Source organism: Bubalus bubalis, chromosome 22 (genome assembly GCF_019923935.1).
Source record: "Bubalus bubalis isolate 160015118507 breed Murrah chromosome 22, NDDB_SH_1, whole genome shotgun sequence".
NCBI lineage: Eukaryota > Metazoa > Chordata > Mammalia > Artiodactyla > Bovidae > Bubalus > Bubalus bubalis.
In genome coordinates, this window is record NC_059178.1 from 30,674,125 (window position 1) to 30,699,031 (window position 24,907).

Genomic DNA, 24,907 nt, shown 5'->3' on the forward strand with positions numbered 1-24,907 from the left:
AACAGTTTGTTCTCTGGTCATAGCCAGCTTTTCAGCAGATTAAACAACCATGGCATGAATTACTCAATCTTAAAGCAACCCACACAGTGCCAGTAAGTTCAAGAAAATACCAGCTGAAATATGCACACTGCCTTAAAAAAAGAACAAGTCTTGGCTTCATGTGAATACCATGACCTCTTGGATCTGAATCAGCTAAAACTACAAAATGCTAGATGTTCAATAAAAAGTGAGCTCAACATGACATTATTAGTGGACTAGTAAAAGTATGTTTTTGTTATTTTGGAAAGCTGCCTAAGTTCTTTCTTCCAAGGATATCTTCTGAAAATAAAAAAAAGCATAACCCTAGTGTCTTATTTTCAGGAACTCGATGATGAATAAGTCAACAGATAATTTAAACACATGCATTCCACACTCAAATGTTCCCAGGTTGCTATGAATGATGCACCTCAAGTGAACAATAAGCTTGTGCCCCAAATAATGGATTGTCTGATGTTGTTTTTCAAGTTCACATATAGTCACAGTGACTGGTCTTCTAAGGTTTACTGAAGTTCCACACCTAAAAAGTAAACCAGAGACTGCTCTTATTTAGAGCAAACCATGTCTGAAATTACTCCTACCCTAGCACGCCTGTGTACTCAGTTGCTTCAGTCGTGTCCGACTCTTTGTGACCCCATGGACTGTAGCCCACCAGGCTCCTTTGTCCATGGGATTCTCCAGGCAAGAATACTGGAGTGCGTTTGCCATTTCCTTCTCCAGGGGATCTTCCCCACCCAGGAATTGAACACACGTCTCATGCGTCCCACGCACTGCCAAGCAGATTCTTTACCACTGTGCCACCTGGGAAGCCTCTAGAAATGTGCTCAAATTCCATCAACTGGTGTATCCTGATGCTAAGAAGAGAGGAAAAGTTACCTTTGGGCTACAAAGAGTTAAAGAGGAGCCTTCCTCCTTTACCAAAGGGTAAAAAAAAAAAAAAAAACCCAAAGGGTGGGATCATTATTTTGTGCTTTCTGGGCTCTACATAGGCATTCTAAGTGGAAATCCCATAAGATGAGAACAGACTTGGGGAAAATAAATCATCCATTGTTATAAAATCACAAGCACTCTCTGATGAAGGAACAGCGCTGTCTGGACCCCACCTGCCTGCTACTCTGCTGCCTCCCCTTTTTCTACTGTCAAGAAAAAGGAAACAAACAAAACAAAAGCAAAAGCACTCTGAGGTGGTCAAGGATGCACATGCCCAAACTTTGGCCTCAGCCAGCAGAACAGGGATGGCCTTCGAGGTTGAGACCTGCTGATGACAACAGGTGCAGGGAGCTCAAGGAATAGTGGATACAAACGTGCTCTTCTTACTTCTCCTACAACGTTCCTGTTCTAACCACTCTATTCGCTGAAAGTCGTTAAACTGTTTTAAAGAAAAAAGAGGGGAAGAGAGAGAGAGAGAGAAAAAAAAAACCTTTTCATGCACTTTTCTTTCCTGCCTCTAAAATCTCATATAGAAAGAATTATCTCTATGTTAAACAAAATCGCACAGTTGGAGTCTAGAATTTCGGTGGTTTTGCTTGATTGTTCTACAGGTCTATCACGGTCCTTGAAGACCAAAGAGAAATGTCTCAGATGCTCTATTAGGAAGGGGCACATGCCAAATATGAACGTAGGGCCGCTCTTCTTTATACAATGAAATTCCTCATAGGAGGATGCTAAGTGGGAGGAAACTAGCCTTGGGAGAGGTTAAAACACACACACAGACACACACACTCCAAAAACTACACACTCACACTTTGGAACCAAATAAAGTTTCTCCTCTTCCAATCAGAATCCTACTCAAATTTCCTTCCTCGACTTCATCCTTATTTATCTTTAACATGAAATTTAGAAGAAAGCAATCGTAGCACTCTAACTTTCATAAAGAGGATTTATAAACAGATTCCTGCCTTAATCATTTAACCTTCAATTTGGGTGACTGTGGTTGTCTTGTTGCACCTTCAGCAAACAAACATTTACTGAGCATCCACATAGTAAGAGGCATTTGGCTAAAGCCCTGGGCTTCCCAGGTGGCGTTAGTGGTAAAGAACCTGCCTGCCAATGCAGGGGACATGAGAGACATGGGTTCGATTCCTGGGTGGGGAAGTTCCCCTGGAGGATGGCACAGAAACCCACTCCAGTGTTCTTGTTGGAGAATCCGATGGAAAAAGGAGCAAAGAGCATAGAGCAGCAAAGAGTCAGACACAACTGGAGCAACTCAGCTCGCGCACGCACACACACCAGAGATGCAAAGTCTAAGACCTGGTTCTTGTACTAAGGAGCTTAAAATCTCCTGCAGAACTTCCCAACCAGTGGGTCAAAGGGGGTTCAGGTGTTCAAGGATACCGACTTCACCCTCCAAGTGGCCAGGTTACAGCTACAGATAATTGGACACTGGCAGGCCAATTGCTTCTCCATTTATCCAAGTGTTTCCTTCAAAACGTTTCATTTTTCTGTGTGTGCCATGACATGAGAAGGGCTGGGAAGCACTGGGGCAGAGAAAGGGAGAGATGAATAAACCGATAACTGCAGAAGGTGGTGCTCAGCTGGAGGGGCTTTTCAATTGGATGGAGCAGCACAGAAAAATGTTAGCTAAAGAGGAGCAGCACTGGTCTGTTTTAAAGGATGAGTAGCCCTGAGGACGGGCTTCCCTGGTAGCTCAGCTGGTAAAGAATCCACCTGCAATGCGGGCGATCTGGATATGACCCCTGGGTTGGAAGATCCCCTAGAGAAGGGCATGGCAACCCACTCCAGTATTCTTGCCTAGAGAATCCCCATGGACAGAGGAGCCTGGTGAGCTACAGTCCATGGGGTCGTAAAGAGTCAGACAGGACTGAGCGACTAAGCACAGCGCTGAGGACAAGTGATAGATGGCGCTCCAAAAAGAGGAAACGGGGCACTCCCCTGGTGGGCCAGTGGTTAAGAATCCGCCTTGCAATGTAGGAGACATGGGTTCAGTCCCTGGTGGGGGAAGTAAGACCCCACACAGCTTGGTGCAACTGAGCCCAGGCCTTAATTAGTGAGTCCATGCAATGCAATGGAATATCCCACATGACACAACTCAGACCTGATGCAGCCAAATAAATACATATACTTCCTTTTTTTTTTTTTAAAGAGGAAACATATGTAAAGGCAGAGATGCAAAACATGATGCTTTCCAAGAAGCACAAGCTCTTCTATGCCACTCAAATGAGGGGCTCTGGATAGAATGAAAGGAAATGGGAGCAGTGCCAGAGACGAGGCTGGAAAAGTGAGCGGCTCACGAGGGAACTACTGTGGGCTAAATAGTCAGATGTTAACCTGGTACTATGAGAAATCACTGGAGGACTTTAAGGAAAGTGACTGGTTTCATGTACATTTGAGAGAGATGCCCCACTGATGATTAAAAAGAAGGTTTGGAAAAAGACCAGAACTGGAAGCAAAGAGACCAGTATGGTGACTCTGACGCAATGCAGGGAAGAAGTGCAGAGAGCAAGCTAATCAGCAGCAGAAAGGGTTAACGGGAGGCACCCCAGAAACAGGATCTGGAGGACTTCAGACGGACTGTGGGCCTAAGAAAAGGGGGAGCCGGCTCAGTGACAGCCAGGCATCAGGCATGGTGGAGCTGGTCCTAGAGATGAACTTGCTGTCTTGGCTTTAAGACAAGTGTATTAAGCAAGGCTAATTAAACAGGTGTATGAACCACGGCTTTTTTCACTACCTTCATACCCAGATTTCACCTTTTATCTGTAATCCCAATAAAGCCAAAGCTGGAGAGAGATTGGACAGAAATACCACAATCACACCAGCTAACTTTTTAATCTAATGGGAGAGATTTGCAAAGGCCCGCTGACACTTCCTGGGACTTAAAAGGTCTTTGGTGAGATTCCTTTTACTTTGGTCTTGTTTCAAACACACATAAAGCCAAGGGAAAATAAATCCAAAACTTTTTGACTAAAAACAAAAACAGATATCGATTCTAACAGCGCTCTTTTATTCTCTTTTAGGGGCAGAAAAAAAAAAAACATTAACTCTTAGTTTAAGTTACTATGATTCAGCGTGTAGTTCATGATCCTTTCTGAAAGACAACGTGATACACTAGACCACTTCTGTCAACAATATAAACCCAAGTGAATACATTAGAACATTCACATTAAAAGGCTCGGCGTTGGGACTCTCCCTGGTGGTCCGCCGCTTAAGAATCCACCCCGCAAAGCAGTGGACATGGATTCGATTCCTGGCCAGGGGACTAGGATCCCACATACTGAGGAAAAGAGCAACCAAGCCCACGTGCCCCAACTGCTGAGTCTGTGCCCGGAAAGGCACCATCCCGCCTGACGCAACGAAAACCTAGGGTGTCACAACCAAGACCCGAAACAGACAAATAAATAATACAATAAATAAATAAATATTTTTTAAAAAAGAAACAAAAGGCTTAGGCTTCATGTGGAAGAAAATAGAGCAAGAAACCACAAGAATGATAAGTCAACCTAACAAACACGAGATGGAAACACTTAAAACGGGTACACAAAATCAAAACCATCTAACCTAATAGAGGAAACGATTACCCCGGAAAGGTTTTGTTCTGTTTTTCCCCTACATGAAGGGTTTTTGGTGCTCTCTCCCATGTCTTTTTATTGTTGTTGCTGTTTTGTTTTGTGGGTCTTCTTGGCAAACGCCTTTCTTCTCATCTGATTTGAGTCCCTTCATTCTTCCACTTAGCCTGGTGCCTTCAGGTGTCAACATCACTGGCTCACGGGGAAGGGGCTGGTAATACATCTGAGTATAGTCCCTAACTCCCTACAAAACCGACAAACAAAACCAACTTCTACATCCCTAAGCTCAATCTTCAACCAAGCCCATGGACACTTTGTTCCACTTTATATTAGAAAAATATTACATAAAGTTATTGTTAATATCCAGATACACTGGTCTAATTTTCTAGAGCCAAGTGATTTTAAAACTGCTAAAAATCTACGCTGGAGGAAAACCAATTATTTAAAAACACTTATGTGTAGTTTTTAGCACGTAATGACCAGGTACCCTGAAAAATGCTTCTTAGGGCAACTATAAATGAAACATGTTTCTGAACCTAGGATTCAGACATCTGGATATTTGGGGAAGAGTCTACTTATTTTTTCTTTAAATGTCATCAGTAAGCCTCAGGTATAGGATTAATAGCATAGTGAGGAAGTATTACTCCACGCAGGCAAAGAAAATTTGGAAAGAAAACCTTTATATTCCAGACATCATACTTTCTGATATTTCTCCCAACTGTTCTTATGACTTCAGCTATTTTCTATAATGCCAATCCAATTGTAACATTTCTTAACTGGACACTTAAAGTTAACTATCTCAACAATTACTGAAGCACAATAGCTTAGGGAGAAAGTTTTGTTTTGAACAAGAAACATTAGTTTGCTGCAATGTAACAAGACTCATCTCTAAATTTTGAGATGATAAACTCAATCTCATTCACAAAAATCAATTCAATATTACCACTCCTTTCTCTTTATTAGTGACTTTACTTTCACTTTTGTTTTAATTGAGGAAGTTCCTCTTCTTAATTGCAATGATATATTTGAAAGACAGGGAAAATAGGTTTTGTCTAAAGGTTGTGAGTTAAACACAACATTTGGGGCATTATTATCCCACTAAATGGAATCATATCACCCAGGAACATGAAACATCTTGCTTTTTTTTTTTTTTTTCCTTTTCTCCTTCCAAAGGGCCAACTGGTTCTCAAACAAACTGGGGATCAAACTGTCATTAAAATATAGAGTGGAAAATGATTTTAAAAAAACATTTTAAAAGATTTTTTCTTTCCTTTCAAGCTGGCATACAAGTAAGTGGACAGCCCACATTTCTAAGAAATGATCCCATTCAGGAAGATAAGAAAGCAGTTTCTAAATAACTTCTTCGGTAACTTAATGGCTCAGCAACAAAGAAAAAAGGAAAGAGAAAGACCCTGTAAAATAAGGTACATGTTTGTACAATGAAAGATTAGAGCAAAAAGTGAGGCTGTGATTTATGGCTTATGAGCTATTACAAAATACAAGAAAATTTATATGCAATTGGAAAAAAAGAAATTCATTTTGTTCCCCTCTAGTTGGGCTAATAAATTTAAAAATATAGGCAAACCTAAATGTCTAAATTTCCTTCAGCCTGATAAACAAAACAAAAAAAGCCACATAACCAAAAATAAACTATAAAAATAGATCATTATTGATTAAGTACCATTTCTGAAACACTTTCCTTAAGGAATTTGAAACAAAGGAAACAAATGAGCATCCTTTTAAAAAACTTTTTAACTGCACTTTTTATTTCCTAAAACACAACTACTTACATTTCCCTATGAGTTTAATCAATGTTTTTCTTTAGTTCTAATGCAATCTCTCCAAAAAGCAGATTTTAATAATGTACCTTTTCTTACAGAATGACAACCTTGCCAAATGTGCATTCCATCTGCATGGATCTGCAGACAAGTAATAAAGACACCAGTGTCATTAACATAATCAATACACAATTTACAGAGCTACCCAGATAGAACTGAAAGTGAACGTGTATGCCATTATCTTAGTAACTAGAAATTAATAGTCGCTTGTGGAAATACATTCCCACTTACATTGTTTCAATCCTGATTTGTCAAGAAATAAATATATATACATATATAGAGACATATTTCAAACAATGATTTATCATCAGACAATCCCCAAATATGCATAAAGTAAAATCAACTAAATCAATCAAACATAGGGTAGAATGGCTGATAAATACCCATAGTTAATCATTTTTTTTACCATATGCTTTAATAAGCAGAATATACACACACACATATATATAATATATTAATAAATAGATTTCACTGGAAAAGGAACATGCTCTCAGATGGTGAGCCAGATCGCACCCTATTTTCTTAAAAGAATAATAAGAACACTAATCATTAACCTTGTCAATTCTACTACTTGCAGATTGCAATTTTGAAAGTTTATATTTAACCAACATTTTTTTAAAATACGTGCCATCTCTAAAACATCATCTCTAAGACATCAGAACTGGCATCATTTCTTCAGGGATGGTGATGGGTCATGCCCAGTTCCCTCCACAGATGGCATCCATGTCCCACCAGCTCCCAGCACAGTGCATCTCCAACACATGTGTCCATCTTGTCACAAAAACAAAGAAAATTTGCAGGAAAAAGTGGCATATTTCAAATGGGAGAACACAGACACTGCTTCAGGATGGTAACCTGCCAGTGGGAAATATGAATTTCTTTTTCCCCTAGCTTCTCTGCACACTGGATTGAAAACAGCTAATGTGACACGGGGGCTTCCCTGGTGGCTCAGTGATAAAGAATCCGCCTGCCAACGTAGGAGACAAGAGTTCCATCCCTGGGTCGGGAAGATCCCCTGGAGGAGGAAATGGCAACCCACTCCAGTATTCTTGCCTGGAGAATTCCATGGACAGAGGAGCCTGGCAGGTTACACTCCAGGGGGTGGCAAAGAGTCAGACACAATGTAGCAACTAAATAACAACATCCAGTATGACATTACAGGAAGCTATTTAGCCCAAAGTCAGATGCACTGCTCTAACTGTGCACGGCACTGCCATCACTCATTTTCTCCCGCCACTCAGACTGGGGGAGGGCTCCATCTTCGCCTTTGAGGGAGAGCATCCAGAAGAACGCCTTTGAAAGGCCACTGAACCTCTGCAAGGGGGTATTTCTGCTGAGATTTCACCAGCAATGGGAAAACACTCCTGGATCCCTCACTCGAGCATCCCATGCCCACCTCCTCAAAAATATCTCCCAGATCAGCTTTCTGAGGCATGTGATTTTTTTTTTTTATCAGAAGCTAAAGCCTTGAAACTACTGAGCGACTGAACAACAACAAAGCCTTTAATCACACAATTAGGGATTTGTCAGGTATCCACTGCTTTCAATTCTCTCCCAGGTGTAACTGACTAATATCTTTTTTTTCCTTGTAGAAGTAACTTGTGGCGGGTGGGGTGAAATAGTAGAAGGAACTAAGATCAAAATGCTTAAAGCAAAAAAGAACACTAAAGAGGACTGCAGTGGCCGATGTTAGATACTCAGTCGTGTCCAACTCTTTGAAACCCCATGGACTGTAGCCCACCAGGCTCCTCTATCCATGGAATTCTCCAGATAAGAATACTGGAGTGGGTAGCAATTTCCTTCTCCAGGGGATCTTCCTGACCCAGGGACTGAACCCGCATCACCTGTGTATACTGCGTTGCAGGCAGATTCTTTACCATCTGGGCCACCAGGGAAGCCCAGAAGGAGGCTTAGAGGTTTCATAACATGCAGAATTCAAACACAGGTGATCAGGCATGGCATCCCTCAGATCAACTCACTGGGACACAGTGGTGGTGCGTAGACCACACAAGTCTGAGACCTTGCCAGCTAACGCTAGACTAAGGAAGGCAATTCTCAGGGCAGGGGGCCCCGACTCTGGCTTGTGTTAAGCAGCTGAGAAGGATGGGGAAAGTCACTTTAGCATCCACAGTCTGGAATGTGTACAGCCATGAGATGCCATTCCTAGAATCAGAAGTCAAGAGACAGACTCTTTCCTGTTCTGTCACAAAGCCCTGGTGTGATTGGGATGGGGCACAGAGGATCCTCCAGTCTTAGAGACGTCAGGGAAAATCCAGCATCCTTGCCCCGCCCAGACCACTGCATTTCCCAGGCTCTAAACTCTTCTCTAATAAGACCTCCAGCACCAGACAATGCCGACCTGTCAGGAAACTGAACAGCACCCCCAGCCTTTTCAAAAGTGTCTTCTAGAATATCTATTTTAAATTATCTTGAAGTGGAATTTCTTTCATCACTTACTATCATTTAAGGATATTCCACTCATTAAAAGTGGCCTCGCACAATCCTCTTGACTCTCTCCACCCCGATTTTCAATTACTATTTCTTTCACTTCATTTAGCACTAAGGTTGAAGGAAAAAAAGTATAAATGGATCTTTGAAAGTCGTCTGATCAGATGTATTAAGGTTTTTGGCTCTGTCTGTACAGAAAGACAACTTTATGACAGTTATCTTTTAGTTAAAATAAAAAGACATGGTCGTGTCTACCCAGAGTATCAGACAAATGAGTGCTGAGGTCAACCAGCGGGCAAAGCACAGGCTGGGTTTCTAAAGCCCAAAGGGACAGCTGAAGCCCAGCAATCTGGGAGTGGGAACTGGGTGATTTCATGAACTAAGCACAGAAAGGGCTGGCAACTCAATGAGCAAGGGAAGGCAAGGGGAAATAAAAAGAAAGCAAACTGAACCATTAAGGCTTACTGCAGCAAAGAATGGAGAAGAAATGAAGAGGAAAGAAAACTCAATCGGCTCCCAAATAAGGTTTCCCATAAAATTAAAGCAGCAGCTAGACACAGCCAGACACAGACTGGTAGGTAACATCCAGACAGCAGACACATTCTGTCTTCACATCCTCTACTCACTCTGTTTCTAGATAACACAGCTGAAGCCCAGAAGTTGCTTCTCGATCAATTTACTGATGGGTACGGTGATACAGAAAATCATTCCCTTGTTCAACTAATTCCTTTGCAAACCCAAGCCCAGATTTACCTTTTTAATTTAAGGATTATTAATAAATCTACTATGATTAAACCTTCATAATGATATGTGAATTATTTGTCTCTAGCTTCTCTCCCAAGAACAATTAGCCTACCTTTGCAAATGAGCATTTAGCATCGGCCCTTTCGCAAAGAACCACAAAGACAAAGGCCTGATGTACCGAGAAGATGGCAGAGGCTCTAAAATTAATTAGCTCCACTTTATGTTTCCATTATCTTTTAATTGGAATTTCTGCAGGAATTTTTCCTTCAGAACTCTCTCTACACTGGCAGAACAAAGTGGAGCTTGGAATCAAGAGCTGTTTTGGCCAATGGGAAAGGACGGGTCATGGAGGGCTGAATCCAACAAAGACATCCACAACAGACCCACCCAAGTCAGGTCTCTGAAAACTGTGTCCAGCCAGACAGGTACCTGGAAATCCAAAGAAAAGACATGTACCCATAGGATGAAAGGTTTCCCCCCAAAGCGAGAAGGCCTTTGAGAATGAGAATAAGAAACATGAACTAGGTATTTCTTATCTGACAGAGAGTATTCTAAGAGCTTATATGGATTAACTGAATTCTCACAACAACCCTATGAATTAGGGTAATACCCTCACTTGGGGCTTCCCGGGTAGCTCAGTGGTAAAGAATCTGCCTGCAGTACAGGAGACGTGGATTTGACCCATGGGTGGGGAAGAGCCCCTAGAGAAGAGCATGACAACCCACTCCAGTATTCTTGCCTTGAAAATCCCACGGACAGAGGAAGCTGGTGAGACCATGAGGTTGCAAAGAGCTGGACACGTTTCAAGTGATTGAGCACGCACACAGAATCCCTCACTTACAGACAGAGAAACTGTGGTTTCATGTTATTTCATAATTTGCACAGGGTAAACAAGATTGAAATTTCAACTCAGGGAGTCTGACTTAACACTCATGCTCTTAACCACCATACTTTATTGACCCATTATTAAATGTTTGCTAAGCATCTATTTTATTTCCAAAAATACGCTTAGGTGCTGGATCCAGAAGGGTGAAGAGGGGCAGACAGGCTCTGAAGCCAGTGTAATAAGAAGATGAAACTAAATGAATGATCAGGAAAAAGAAAAAAACCTTTCTATGTCACACACAATCTCTATGAGTTACAAGGGAAAGCCTGACAAAACTGAAAATTAAAATATTTAAATTTCTCTATGGCAAAAGAAAAAATAATTACCCACCCACAAAGTCAAAAGCCAAACTAGGGAAATTATTTGCAGCATGTATGTCAGAAAAAAGGACTAATTTTCTTATTCATATGAGCTGCTTTTTCAAATGAAAAGATAAAAGGGCAAAAGAAATAAAAAGACAATTCACAGAAAAATAAATACAAATGGTATATAAACATATGAAAAAATGCTTATAATTAGATAAATGTTCATTAAAATGTCAATGAAATACCAGTTTGTTTATTTCACAAGCCACATCAGTAAAGATAAAGTATTTAAACATAGGCACTCTCTAATCCTGCTGCTAACAGCAGTGTGAACTGGCGTTACCTCTGTGGAGTGCACATGTGCAGGATCTATCAAAATGTGAAATGTGTGTTCTCTCTATCCAGAAATTCCATTTTTAGGAATTTACACCATGTACATAATCACACATGTTAGCAAGGATGGGTGTAGGCTCATTGAAGCAACATTTGTAAACAGTAAAATACAGAAATAAATTCAGTTCAGTCGCTCAGTCGTATCTGACTCTTTGCAACCCCATGGACTGCAGCACACCAGGCTTCCTTCTCCATCACCAACTCCCGGAGCTTACTCAAACTCATGTCCATTGAGTCAGTGATGCCATCCAACCAATTTATCCTCTGTTCTCCTTCTCCTCCTGCCTTCAATCTTTAAATGACAGAACACCATACAATGGATAGAGTTGTTAGAACAAAGGTGCTAAGTGTTGACATGGAAGAATTTTTAGGAAGTACACTTAGGGAGGACAACACAGAGAGTACCACCTTTCGTTTGGGAATAAAAGGTATCCAAGATACCTACATAAATGCACTGCCATCTAAGAACAGTTCACTTCACTGCCAAAGGTCATTATCATTAAAATCCTCCTTCTCTCTAAATAACAGGGGGACAGATATTTCAAGAAGTCTTAGTGAGTTGCGTTAAGGGGCAACACATCACCAATATCTCTGGCTTTTCGAAAGCTCACTTTCTGCCACTTGGATTTTACGAAAAATCTACACAGGTACCTGCTTTTTCCAACTGAAAGAAATCCAAAGAGGATTTTTGATTTTAGAAAAGAAGGTGCAGTGGAAAAGTAGCATTCAGCACATTTGTTTTGCAGCGAGTCCAGCTGTTATAAAGGCAGTGCACACTCCCAGAGCAAGAGTGGCACCACCACACTCCGCTCCCAGGAACTACACTGGGCATCTCTGCATCAGGCCGCCAGAGCTTTGAACTGTGTCTGTGAGCATCTGTGCTTTATCTCGATTTATTTTGTGCATCTGTTGGCAAGATGTGTCCTAAGGTAATTGCTTCTTTGCTATACACCAGTCCCTATACAAAAGGTTTCATAGGAATGCTCCCATTTCCAGACAGCTTGGGGGTGGGGGACTCTATTAGCCTGTCCAGGGTATAGAGGCCTCTCACTACGACCTGGCTTGGAGAATTATGTGGATGGCGATAAGGGTTGGATATACGCAGATTCAAACATCCTCTCACAGACTGTCTGTTGGGACTTCATGAATAATACCACCGTGAATAGAGACAACAGAACTGTCAAAAAAATGTGAGCTGAAAGTGGAAAAAAAAAAAACTGTTGGTAGGTAGATTACTGGTTTTTATCATCTTTCTACAGTTTTTCTATGTAATTTTTCAATCAAGAATATACTCATGAATTGCTGATGCATTGTCATATTCTAATATTTACCAAGTTCCTTGATGTGGAAATTGTGCTAAGAATTTGCAAAGATCATAAGCAGAAACGTATTACATGATTCGTATATATCGAGGTGAAATGGAGAAAAGAGTTTTAAATTGTCTAATGATGCCAAATGAATGAGTTTATCCCATAAAGAAGGCTGAGTGTTGAAGAACTGATGCTTTTGAATTGTGGTGCTGGGGAAGACTCTTGAGAGTCCCTTGGGCAGCAAGGAGATCAAACCAGTCATTCCTAAAGGAAATCAACCCTGAATATTCACTGGAAGGACTGATGCCAAAGCTGAAGCTCTAATACTTTAGCCACCTGATGTGAAAAGCCAACTCACTGGAAAAGACACTGATTCTGGGAAAGACTGAAGGCAAAAGGAGAAGGGGGCACAAAGGATGAAATGGTTGTATAGCATCACCGACTCAATGGATATGAATCTGAGGAAACTCCAGGAGAACGTGAAGGACAGGGAACCTGGCGTGTTGCAGTCCATGGGGTCACAAAGAATCAAACATAACTTAGCTACTGAACAACAACAACATCCCATATTTAGACAGCATTATAAGAATTATAAGAAATCCAGATATTTGGAAGAATAAATAGATCTAAGTGATGAAAAACTTAACGAATAGAGTTTACATAGAGTGGAAAAACCAGCCCATGTACAAAGGATGGCCAGAACTTGTATACAAGCTGCTGTTGCTGCTAAGTCTCTTCAGGCATGTCCAACTCTGTGCAACCCCATAGACGGCAGCCCACCAGGCTCCCCCGTCCCTGGGATTCTCCAGGCAAGAACACTGGAGTGGGTTGCCATTTCCTTCTCCAATGCAGGAAAGTGAAAAGTGAAAGTGAAGTCACTCAGTCGTGTCTGACTCTTAGCGACCCCATGGACTGCAGCCTACCAGGCTCCTCCGTCCATGGGATTTTCCAGGCAAGAGTACTGGAGTGGGGTGCCATTGCCTTCCCCCTGTATACAAGCTAGTCATGTGCAAATAATATAACAGATACCATTTGTATGAATTGCAAGTATACTGTTGCAAAACTAAGTATAGTTTGGAGTTACACAATCTTAAGAAGGACACACGGGCTCTGAAAGTAAAGAATCTGCCTGTAATGAAGGTGACCCGGGTTCGATGCCTGGGTTGGAAAGATCTCCTGGAGAAGGGAATGGCTATCCTCTAGTATTCTTGCCTGGAGAATTCCATGGACAGAGGAGCCTGGTGGGCTACAGTTCATAGGGTTGGAAAGTTACTCAATTGGACACAGTTAAGTAATTAAATTCTATTCTATTCTAAGAGGGACACAGAGTCATCTGAACATGTCTTCATAGACTGTTAGCTCTGTGAAAACCACGAACAACTGGGTCTGACTTGTTTCTGACTGTATCCTTAGCACCTGACACATAACTGGTGCTCAATAAGAATTCCCGTAGAATCATGCTCAATAGTTTGCATTTAAAAACATATTAAACCTCAGATTTGGTTTGAAAGTGCTTCCTTCAGGATCCTTTCCTGACCTCACTCATATCTTTCTGAAATGTTTGCATAACACCCAGGGCTTTCCCTCCACCTAATTATAAATTACTAGTATCTGTTGAATTGTGTATTTAATGTGTTTCCATTGCTTGACTGTGACTTCACAAGAACACAGACCCTGTCTGTCTCCTTCACAGCATCTCCAACTCCTAGCACTCTAGGACTGGAAAATGATGGATGTGCAGTAAGTATTTGTTTATTAAACACATGAGCGCATGAATGGCTTTGTAAGTTTGTTTGCTTACTATCTAGTTTTAGGATATGGGGATTCAAAGAGAATAAAACACTGAACGCTGCTCTCAAAGGGCTTATCAACAAACCAGAAAACCAAGTTAGTGTCATAGTTTCTACAGTATATGAGCTATGGAAGAGATAATAAAGAGAGGAGGCACTTTAACTCCAGCAGGTCAGAAAAAGCCCCACAGAAGATGTGAGATGAACCTTAAGAAATGAAAACAATATGCAAACCCTTATCATGGTACAAAACCAACCTGAGAATCCACAATCTAAGCCTAGAGGAATGAAGCTAGGAAAATCATTAAAGGTTTGGGAAATGTTGCTTTATGAAAATGGTACTAGCATTTGGGCAAGTGGATGGACATGAAGATGAGGAACCAGTGTAAGTCAAACTAAATTAAAATGCTATCTTTAAAGCAAAACACTTTGACCTTGTACAGCTGCAGGTTCACAGCTATTCCCACTGCAAAAATCCATGTGAGAGCCAGGCAAACATAGAGTTGGTCACTCACCCTCATGTACACACAAATTCTAGACCAAAGAAGCTGCCGCTGTTAGGGCTGCTCCAAGATATGACAAACCCCTAGTGGGGTGAATTGGTCACTGGCCCAAGGTTCTTCTCTAAAACCTGCAAACTGCTCTATGGAAATTGCAGAATTTGAACCGAGTTTGAACCGAGTCAGCTTCCTTATAAAGGCCCTGAGAATGGTTTCGTGTGTAACCCGTGTGTCTTTCTATGTTAGTTCCTTAAATAGAGAGTCTGGACAAGAAATCACAGTGAGAAGTTAAGACCATCTAACCTCTGCTGTTTGATTTTTTTTTCCATCAGCTACAACTCAATCAAGTTCACAATTTTAAAAGCATGCCTGCCCCATTAATATGAATTATTGATCAACTTGCAAGAATTACAATTTCTCAATATGAGAATTCTATGATGTTAGAGAGAGAAGGGAACTCAGAAGTCATCAACACATTTCTTTGGTTAAAAAAATAATAAATGATTTTGGTTCCATGGACATTTACTGAGCACTTAGGACAAGTCAGGCACCTGACTGACCCCCTCCTGGCCTGAGGGACCCAGAGGCAGACAGAGCTGGGAAGCCATCCCAGGGTGGGCCAGCCCATCACACTCATATTGGATTTCAAAATATGCAAATCAGCAAATATAAAAAACATTTAACAGGAGCTATAAAATGGTGTTATTATCTTGTAATGGTTTTATTTTGAAGATTAAAAATTTGGTATAATGATGCAATACTTACATAAATGACCTGTGTGATTTTGGAGGAGGCAAAAGGGATTTCCTATGAATCGTCTTTTTCTCCGGTCAGTTACACTCCCCCATCACCACTGATTGTGCACTCATGTCTACGAACATGAAGACCATCAAGACATCCACTATCATTATCCCTAGATTGTCCTACGCTTAAGATCTATTTCTCTGTAAAAGTTTATTTCAAGGCGTTCACCTATTTCCCTGGGGAAAAATAATTAAACCTGCATTGTGGACATTTCAATACCAACTTGTTTCATTCTTTAGTGTTCTATTCCTGAATATTTAATGGAATGAATTCCTCTTGACTTGTTTCACCTCAATTTTGTAGAGGGGGGACTCCTAACTGAGGCTTTGTTTCACTGTTTTTGAATAATACACACATTCTCCAAGAGCCTCCAATTATTTCAAGAATGCCACAAATTCTCTGAAAATTTTACAAAATTGCCTTCAGTATCTCACTATTAACTTTTAGAAACATTATATAGGTTATTATTAGAAACATTATTATTAGAAACAACTACCTAGATCTTTTAGGAGGGCTAAAAGATTTTGAAAAAATCCAAAAAGAGTTGGAAACAAATATTCTATGTATTTAGTGGTTTCAATTCAAGTGAGTATATCTAACTCTTTATCATAAGAGAAAACAAAGCTCACTTTTATCAAAAAGGATAACTCACCAAACTTTTAGTGGCAAAAATGTTTTTGAAGATCATTTTATCTAACTTTTTAAACTGACCCAACTTGCTAAAGAGTGAATACCATACATACTAAAGAGTATATACCAAACACACAAATCTCCCACCACCTGCATGGTGGCCCTCTCCTAAATTAAAAAGCAATGGAAAGTATTTAAAACCTCATCCAATTTTCTAGACTATAAGGCTTCATAAGAGCCAAGCTTACGTCTAGTTCACAACTGAATATCTGGAACTAGCAGTGTGCACGGACAAATGAGCACTAGAAAAAACAAACAAAAAAGAGCTTGTTGAATCATTAAATGAGCCCCTTTGGTCTACAGAGAAGAAATCTGAAGCTGGAGAACAGAGGGTAAGTGACTTGCAAAATGTGCAGACAGCAGAGAAGAGCTCAGCCTCTGTGAGCCATCTCCACCACACAGCCATCTCCTGACAAGTACTCTAACACCCAAGTCACGATACTTACGACCATAGCTAATTGTTTCTGTTTTTATTTTCAACTCTTTCCAGGAATTAATATGCATTCCCTTGAGCCCACAGTTCTTTTTCACTCCTGCCTAATGGCCGCAAAAAAGTGCATCTAACTTTTCCTTTTGCACACTGACAGCCCCAAATCAGCCTCCACATGGCAATTTCAGACTCCGTACATCAGTTAATGAACAAAACATTCACTCAAACTCATGATGACATCACCTTCCCAACCAATAGTTCTCTCTCAGCTTTACTGATACTTGATAGATCGAGTGATGTTTGTGAATACTTAATTGCCTTTTTTTAATGTATAAAAAATAAGAAAAGACTAAATTGTGAATACTACTGAGAGAAAGGGTATGCCTAATAAACTTCTAACAATTGAGATACACTAAATCAATAGAAGTGCTGGAAGCAATTACTATTTAGCCATATTCACATAGGCTTCCCAGGTGGCGCAGTGGCAAAGAATCTGCCTGCCAGTGTCGGAGACATAGGAGGCTCAGGTTTGACCCCTTGGAGTGCAACCCACTTCAGTATGCTTGCCTGGAAAATTCCATGGACAGAGGAGTCTGGTGGGGTACAGTCCATGAGGTTGCAAAGAATCAGACACAACTGAGTGTGCGTGCACACACACACACACACACACACACTCACACATGTACTAGACCTGATCTGGTTCTATTGTGAAAGAAAAGAATAGTATTAAGGAACATGCCTGAAATACTAGAATTTGTTTCTAAAAGTCAATATATTGTTTTAAAAGCTGTAATTTTTTAGAGTCCTGGTCACAGCACCCCCTATAGTACCGCAATTTATCATTCAACTTATGGACCCTTCAGCTTTTCATGGGTTTTCACAATTGTACTCTATATGAATATACAGAGCTATCTATACTTGAGAACAAGAGCCCTTATGGCCTTCATTCTAGTCAGGTAAATAACTTTCCATCATAATGCACTGATGGGTCAATAAAGTTGGGGACAAGCCAATCTTGAGAAAGAGAGGAGAAATAACTTCAGTGAAATAATGAATTTCAATGGTACACTGGTTTTAATTCCTAAAAAGAAACTCTATTCTTTACAACGATGCCAATTTTTATTAGGCCAAATCCAATTCAATCCATTTTTTTCCTTAAAAAGTAATTAACACGTATGAATTTGCTGACCAAACTGTATTTTAAATAGAACATCAGACTATGTGTGTGTGTGTGTCTATTTCCTATGGAGTTGTGATAACTGAAACCATTTGATTTCACATATATAAAAATGTTGTTGAAAGTGAAATACCAAAACATAACTCCTGCAGAATTAGGAAAATGAATATTCTGAATGTCCATCACTGGACCATATTCAGTGGGAGACAGTTATGCTTTTGCATGAAGAGTATATGTTTTCCAAACCAAATCACCTTTGTTTGAAAGCAAGACTTTAAATGCTAGACACGTGTTCAACACATCATATAGTTGACAAATTTACATATATATTTTTCATTTCAGAATTTTTCAAAGCATTTAGTATCCCATAAAATTAAAATATATGGTGTCCGACAATAATAATTTTTAAAGGTATGCATTTATCCTTTTTTATTTCAGTCTTTCAAGAAAGTGGAATTTCTAAACAGTCATATTTGAATCTGGATTTTTTTTTTTTAATGAGCAAATTATAAACCTCTGCAATCAAGCACTGAGAGTAGAAATGCCAACTGTAGTGTGTGCTGCCATTACAACGATACCCCCAAGATCAGCTCAGTGCCTGTAGCTGAGGCAGGGTCCCCAGACAGCCGGATGACTGCTGCTTGATCGTTATCCCCGCTAAAACTGAAGCTACTCAAGTTTTAAAGAATTCGTATCTTAGTGAATTTCTTTCATCTCTAATAATTACTAAACTGGCATAATTACTTATACTAGAGGTGGAGTGTGATGCATGCTAAAAGCCCAAGCTGCCTAAAATTAAAGTTTAAAAAAAAAAAAAAAAGCCACGACTCTAGTTTTCAAAGATTTATCTTGTGTCAGGCTTTTATGCCAAGAGTTGCATAATTATTTAAACCATTTAAAAGCTTTCCTTACACTATTTGATTAATACTATAACAGAGCTATTTAAATTTACTAATGTTAACTTTAATGTTTAAGTTTTAATCGCTTTGTAATAACATTGTTGCAGAGCATATTTTAAATCAGACAAGTACACTTTCATTATAGCAAACAAGGTATATGCAATCCTAGCTAGTGTACCATGTAATCCCCAAACAAAAAACAGGAACGTATTTCAGATTTAATTGAAATTGGATTAGAAACTTGCGTGCATTCCCCCCTCCCCACCTCCACTCCCCCACAGAACTAACTTTAACCTTTGACTGCACAACGGGAGTCAATGGAGAAAAAAGTTAAATACATCTGGGAAAATACTTAGCCAGAATATCAGCCTTTGTATCAAAATTTCATTCAATTCAAGAGCATTCTACAACATATTACTTAATGACAACATTTACATTTTAAACAATCCATGAGGCTTCTAAAATATATTTCAAGTGTTGCAAGTCTCAAAATCATTTTCTCTAAAAAATAAAAGTTCAACATGGTATCCATTAAATCCAGCCATAAGGAATGTATTCTATGGCAAGAGAATTAGTGACATTAAACCAGCAATGTGAATTCTGTCAGATGAATTAATAAAGCACAGTAATAGAAAAACCAGATTTTCATAAAATTCTTAATTGATCTTGGTAGAATTGCTTTTTTCTACTATCAAAACCTCTTTCTCCTGATTGCCTGGTTTTACATCAAAATGAAAACTCAAGCAAGTATTCTGATGTTTCGATATGTGTCAACAAGTATTTCACTAGAATTTACCTGATAAGCCAATTCTCAAAAACAGATTTCCTCTAAAAATAAAAGAAAGGGAGCAAAAATATTCCTATAAAATGAAAACAAATACCCTACAAATATGCTATAAGACTTGCAATGACCCAAACAAGCAAGCAGAAAGAACTAAGTATAATTACTGGAAGCAAAAAGTTGAAAAATTCTGTCATCACTATTAGGCATCACTGCTGTCAATAACTAGAATGGATTTTAAGGGATATGGAAATACTCTGGCAAAACAAAAAAGAAGAATTATTAACAGCTTGCTTTATAAAAAGCTGCTAATCTCGAATCCCTTTGTAATTTCATTTTTACATGTATGCTTTTATGTTCCATATCCTATGTTTCGCCCTTTTTGGACTGGATGAATAAAAGCCAACAATCCACTCACGCATCAAACAGATGTTTTTGTTTTTAAGGCCAAGTGGAATCTTATGAATTTTTGTCCCCTCCCTTTAAGAAGATGCTGCCAGAACTGCTGAAATTGTGAAACTAGCATTTTGGAAAACACTCATTGGACCATCAGTTCTGCAAGTTTGACTAGCACTCATGGGACGCGTGCCAACAGTAATTGCTGTTTTTGTTTATGTCGGATTGTCTACTGATTGGACTATAATCAATTTAACAACTTCAACATCTAGTCAGTATAATTTAGAGGTGGAAGAGGGAAGGAACAGTGCCTGCTTGATAGACGCAGAAAAGTCCAACTGCAACTGTTGGAAAAGGGTACAAGCACTCAGCTTCTGAAGAGTTTCCAAGAACCAGGCTTTTTAGCATCCATATTCAAAAGTAAATGCACATGTAGCTGTGTGCTGCAGAATTAGTAATTTGCCCTCACAATTATGAAAAGGAACATATATATATATATATATATATATATCTTTCCTAAATATTAAAAAAAACTTACCTTAGGTTAAATCTAGTTATTAAAAAAGGGAGTCATACTTCATTTGTTTAAAAATAGTTCCGAGCAAAAATCTATATTGCAGGCTTTACTTAAGTCTTCTTTTCTTACTATGGCATCATTTCCAAAACCAAACCTGAATCTCTAGTGATAAAGTTTTTTTTAGAAAAGAAATAGAACATACAGTGTATAAGAGAATCACTTTCTTTTGTTTTTTTAGTTATACTTCACCTGTCTACCTGCAAGAAAATGTATTTTTGACTTTGAAAAAAATGTGTTTAAATAAGGACTGAAGAGTTTAATGTTTCTATTAAATTTAGGAGGTAGTACAAGCTCCCTGCAGTGGCTCTTTTAACACCTACAATTTCGAGAGCTTTTCCACCAGAGAATACAGCCTAATAGATAGGTTTTCTGACTTTCAAAAGGTTATGGATTTAAAACCCATCGCCTTTTCTTTCAAATTCTATAGTTTACATTTCTTCTTTAAATTGCGAACTGAATTTTTGCCACCTCATTATATTTCTAAATAAATTACTTCTCCTTAAGAGAAAAAAAGAGCCACTTTATAAGTACAAAAGAAGGTAAATGGGAGAAAGGAAAAAGGTCAATTCTAAGTGTGATAACTTCGAAACGTGCCAAGTTACAAAGGGTTAGCCACCGTGACAGCCAAGTTAAACAAGGCGTTTGGGGCTGTCTTTCTGCCTGGTTCCCACCATCTCTCTCTAGAGACCCCTGGTATGGGTTTATGAACACCTGAGGGTCCAGATATCCTAACTGTGTTTTGTGTTTAACTTGGCCATTTAAATGTCTAAGTGCTCCCCTCTCTCCTGCCCAGCTTTATAACTTGGCTCTTACTGAATATCTCACACCTTGACGAAGTAGACCACTTTTTCCTTCTCATGAGTGCTTTTTTGGAGTAAATGTCCAAAAAACAATGTTTTTAGCAGGTAAAAGGCTTGAGAAACTTCCATCAGAGAAGCACCACAAGAAACAGACTAAACAGCCATCAAGGAAAAATAGAAATAGGTCACAATTGACCAATTTGAGGCCACTGATTTGCTATCTCAGAAAACAAGCTGACAGCAGAATTATTTTCAGGCAGGTAATCTACTCACATCTCACATCTACTCTCAGGAATGGAGATAAATATCCAACTAATACAAATGGGGTAGAGGGTGACTCATTTCATTGCCTGACCATCCATGCCTCTAGATACTGGCTTTGAGACTCTGTGTCATTAGACAGAAAGGGTTATTCTGAAGATTCGTACCATAAGGACAGAATAAGTTTCTTGACTTTGTGTGTGGACTGAGAGAATTTTGATGCTAGGGCTTTGAGGCAGAAGGGATGAAAGAGTTCCATGTTTCAAAATACAGTTCACAGTTTTCACAAATAGAAAAATGAATACTTCTGGCGTACAAGTTTTAATGCACTTTGGAGGAGGTAAGGAGACCCAGCAGGGTATGCTCCACTGCAGCCAGAAACCTGGTAGCCTCTCCCAGGAGTTGGGTTATTAGGACAATGACACAAGTTTGCTGCAAATTTAAAAACCCTGTATAATTTTAAAGTAAACATAATCATTCTTTCGAAATACTAAATTTCTGAGAACACATAAAATGAATTCAACTATTAATAGAGTTTTTGGTAGTATTAATAGTATTTGGTAGAATTATTTTTAAGCATTTGGTTGAAAACAAAAACTTTCAACTCAACTGTCATTTCTTAATGTTTGTACCTGCCTTATGTAAACTACTCCCCTGAGATAGTGGTTTCAAATTGTGATATCAGAAGTGACAGACCTATCAGGAATATCTTTTAAACCTTGTTTGTTAAAGAAATAGTATGGATGGAGACAAGTTGGAGACTGAATGCAGAAGTTCATGTTTTATTTAGAAGGGCACATCGCATTTTCATGGTTTCCACTGTCTCCTTCAAATTGGTATAATCTGCAAGGTTTTGAAACACTGTCACTCGGCTAACAAAATCACCATTTTTATCTTAGTTGCAAAACTACTAATCAGTTCTTCATAAAAAGAAACTTAAAATCAAAGCTGTCTTTCTATGCCTGCTGACAGTAAAGTGTAGCTCATTGCTTATTATTATGCCAGAATATCTATCATAATAATACCTCCCTGGCTTTTCTATGATCCGAGTGTGACCTTCCCGACAATCTGACGGACAGAACACTCCTCAAATACATTTTGAAAACATGGAGACCCTTCCTGGAAGACACAGGGAAAGGAAAATAGTGAAGAAAAAGCCAGGTATTTAACAGGAGCCACCTAGAAAGCCCTTCTACTGCTCCAAACTCGATACTAATATCACAATGGCTCATCTGACATTGCTCATCTCAATGTGTGTTTTTCCAGGTAAATGCATACCCTGAAGAAAAACAAACCCACTCTTCAGCGAGGACTGTACTATTTTTATGCCTGTCTTCAGCTTCTCACCCCAAAGCTCAGCCAGCCCACCTGAGGCCATTCCCTCTTCTGGGAGCCTCCCAAGCAGCTGACAGAGGAGAACACCACTGTGTTCCGTGCCCACACAGAAAATGGAAGCTAAATCTTTGTTTTTAATGTAAACATTTTATTTAGAACTTGGCAGTTGAAACACAGATGCTGCTTCTTCATGGAGAAGATACTGGGAATATTTTTGCGATATGACATTTCAACAAAAGAATAAAATGCCCTCTAACTCATTTTTCCTTACCATTTTTCTTTTCTTTTGCTTATTAACTTAAGGACTGCACAGGTCTCGGTCCCAGTTATTTTGCAATTCGACTTGTCAAAGACTGCCTTGCGAATACCGCCAACTGACAGCTTCACTGACCGCCCATAAAATCCTCCGTGCAGGAGAATAAATCTTCTTTAGGAAGCCCGGGGAACACATGCACCACAATCAACAGAACTTTCACCCGGAATTCACTCCAAAGGCAGGCGAGCCGACTGCCCAGAAACTGCAGATGAGCAAAACTACCGATCGTGCAAACTTCAATAAACTTAAAAAAATAATAAATAAAAAGCCTCCCCTCCCCATCGCTGAGGTTTCTGAAGCCTCCAGCAGCCCTTAAACCCGGGTTGACATCAAACTCTCCTCTCAAACTCGGAAAGTTCTTTCCAAGTGACGAGGAAGAGGTTCGTCCCCGGTACTTGGCTCAGGGTGACTACGAAGGAAGCTGAGCGTCTCCCAGCAAGTTCCCCCAACGCGAGCGTCGTCCGCCGTTACCCTGACACCCGCGCACGCCCCGGGCGTTTGCTTTTTCACCCTCCATGCCTGCATCTTTCAGGCCCTCGGTCCAGGTTTTCCCAGAAAATGTGTGGCCCACGTGAGTGGAAATGACCACAAAAACTGTGTGAAGACACACATCAGGAATTCATCTCGTTTTCAAACTCAAACTTCTCTGCTTCAAGAAAAAAAAAGAGAGAGAGAGAAAGAGAGAGAAACCGTTCCAATCTGCGAGGCCCTCCCCCACCCCGGCCCTTCCCCGGAGAAGAAAGGGCTTTGTGTGTGCGGTGAGGGCTCCGTTCGTCGAGTTCATAAATACACATCGGCGGGGGCCGGGGGCGCGTGGGACGCGCGGCTCCCACCCCTCCGCCACCAGCGGCCGAGTTGGGAGCCCGGGGCGGCAGAAACAAGGCTGACTTGGGCGCCGGGGGCCCGGGCCGCCGAGGAGGAAGAAGATGCTGCGCCGCCGCCGGGGACCCGAGGGCGGGGCCCGGCCGCGCGGACCTCGGCGGGACCCCACGGGCCCCGGCGGGCGCACAAGCCGCCCTTTGTCCTCTGCCTCTGGGGTCGTGGGGCCCTCGGTCGCGGACAGCCGTCGCCTCCCCCCCGTGCGCTCGGCCCGTTTCCACGCCCGGCCTGCCCGCACCTCCTCCGGTCCTCGAGCTCCGCCGCGCGCCCTCCCCACACTCCGGCCTCTGAGCGCCCGATCTCCCGGCTTCCAGCGGCCGGCCGCCCCCGGTTTCCCGGGGAGGAGGCTCGGGAAGGTAGAGAAGGAGGGGGAGGGGGCCGCCACGTGACTCTCCTCGCCACATTCCACCACAGCCACCAGATCGATAACTTCTGTGTCCCCCGCCCCCAACCACGCCGCTGCAGCCAGCCGGTGCGGGCCCCCCAGCCAAATCCGCCCCCCTCCATGAGCAACCCGCAAACTTCCCTCTCTACCGGGGACCACGGAGTGCTGGACCCCATCACGCCGAGCAAAAGACCGAAGGGGTCAGCCGGACAAGCAGGGGCCAGCGGGTGGTCAACTTTCTCTGAACGGCCGACAAGGGTGCTCTGGGGCTGAAGCGGGGGCCGGGCCCCGCGCGCCCGCGGGCCGGCTCCCCGCGATTGTTTACACGGGCTGCGCGCCTAGGCGAACCCGAGCGGGACGCGGGCGGGGAGGCGGCGGCGGCTGTGTCCTGGCCCTGGCGTGGC

The 24,907-nt window shown here is 41.0% G+C and overlaps 1 protein-coding gene across 5 annotated transcripts in view; it reads right to left on the reverse strand.

Annotated features, from left to right (window-relative positions):
- Window positions 1-24,907, reverse strand: part of ZNF521 (zinc finger protein 521) — a 313,446-nt gene that overhangs the window by 286,653 nt on the left and 1,886 nt on the right. The window contains exon 1 of one of the 5 annotated variants that reach the window (XM_044934708.2): window positions 24,357-24,544. The exons of 3 other annotated variants lie outside the window; for them this stretch is intronic. In XM_044934708.2, coding sequence (XP_044790643.1) covers window positions 24,357-24,522 — 166 coding nt within the window. In that variant the 5' untranslated portion in view covers window positions 24,523-24,544. Of the gene's footprint in view, window positions 1-24,356; window positions 24,545-24,907 lie in introns of those variants that run through there. One more of the 5 variants, XM_044934707.2, reaches the window with a different exon arrangement.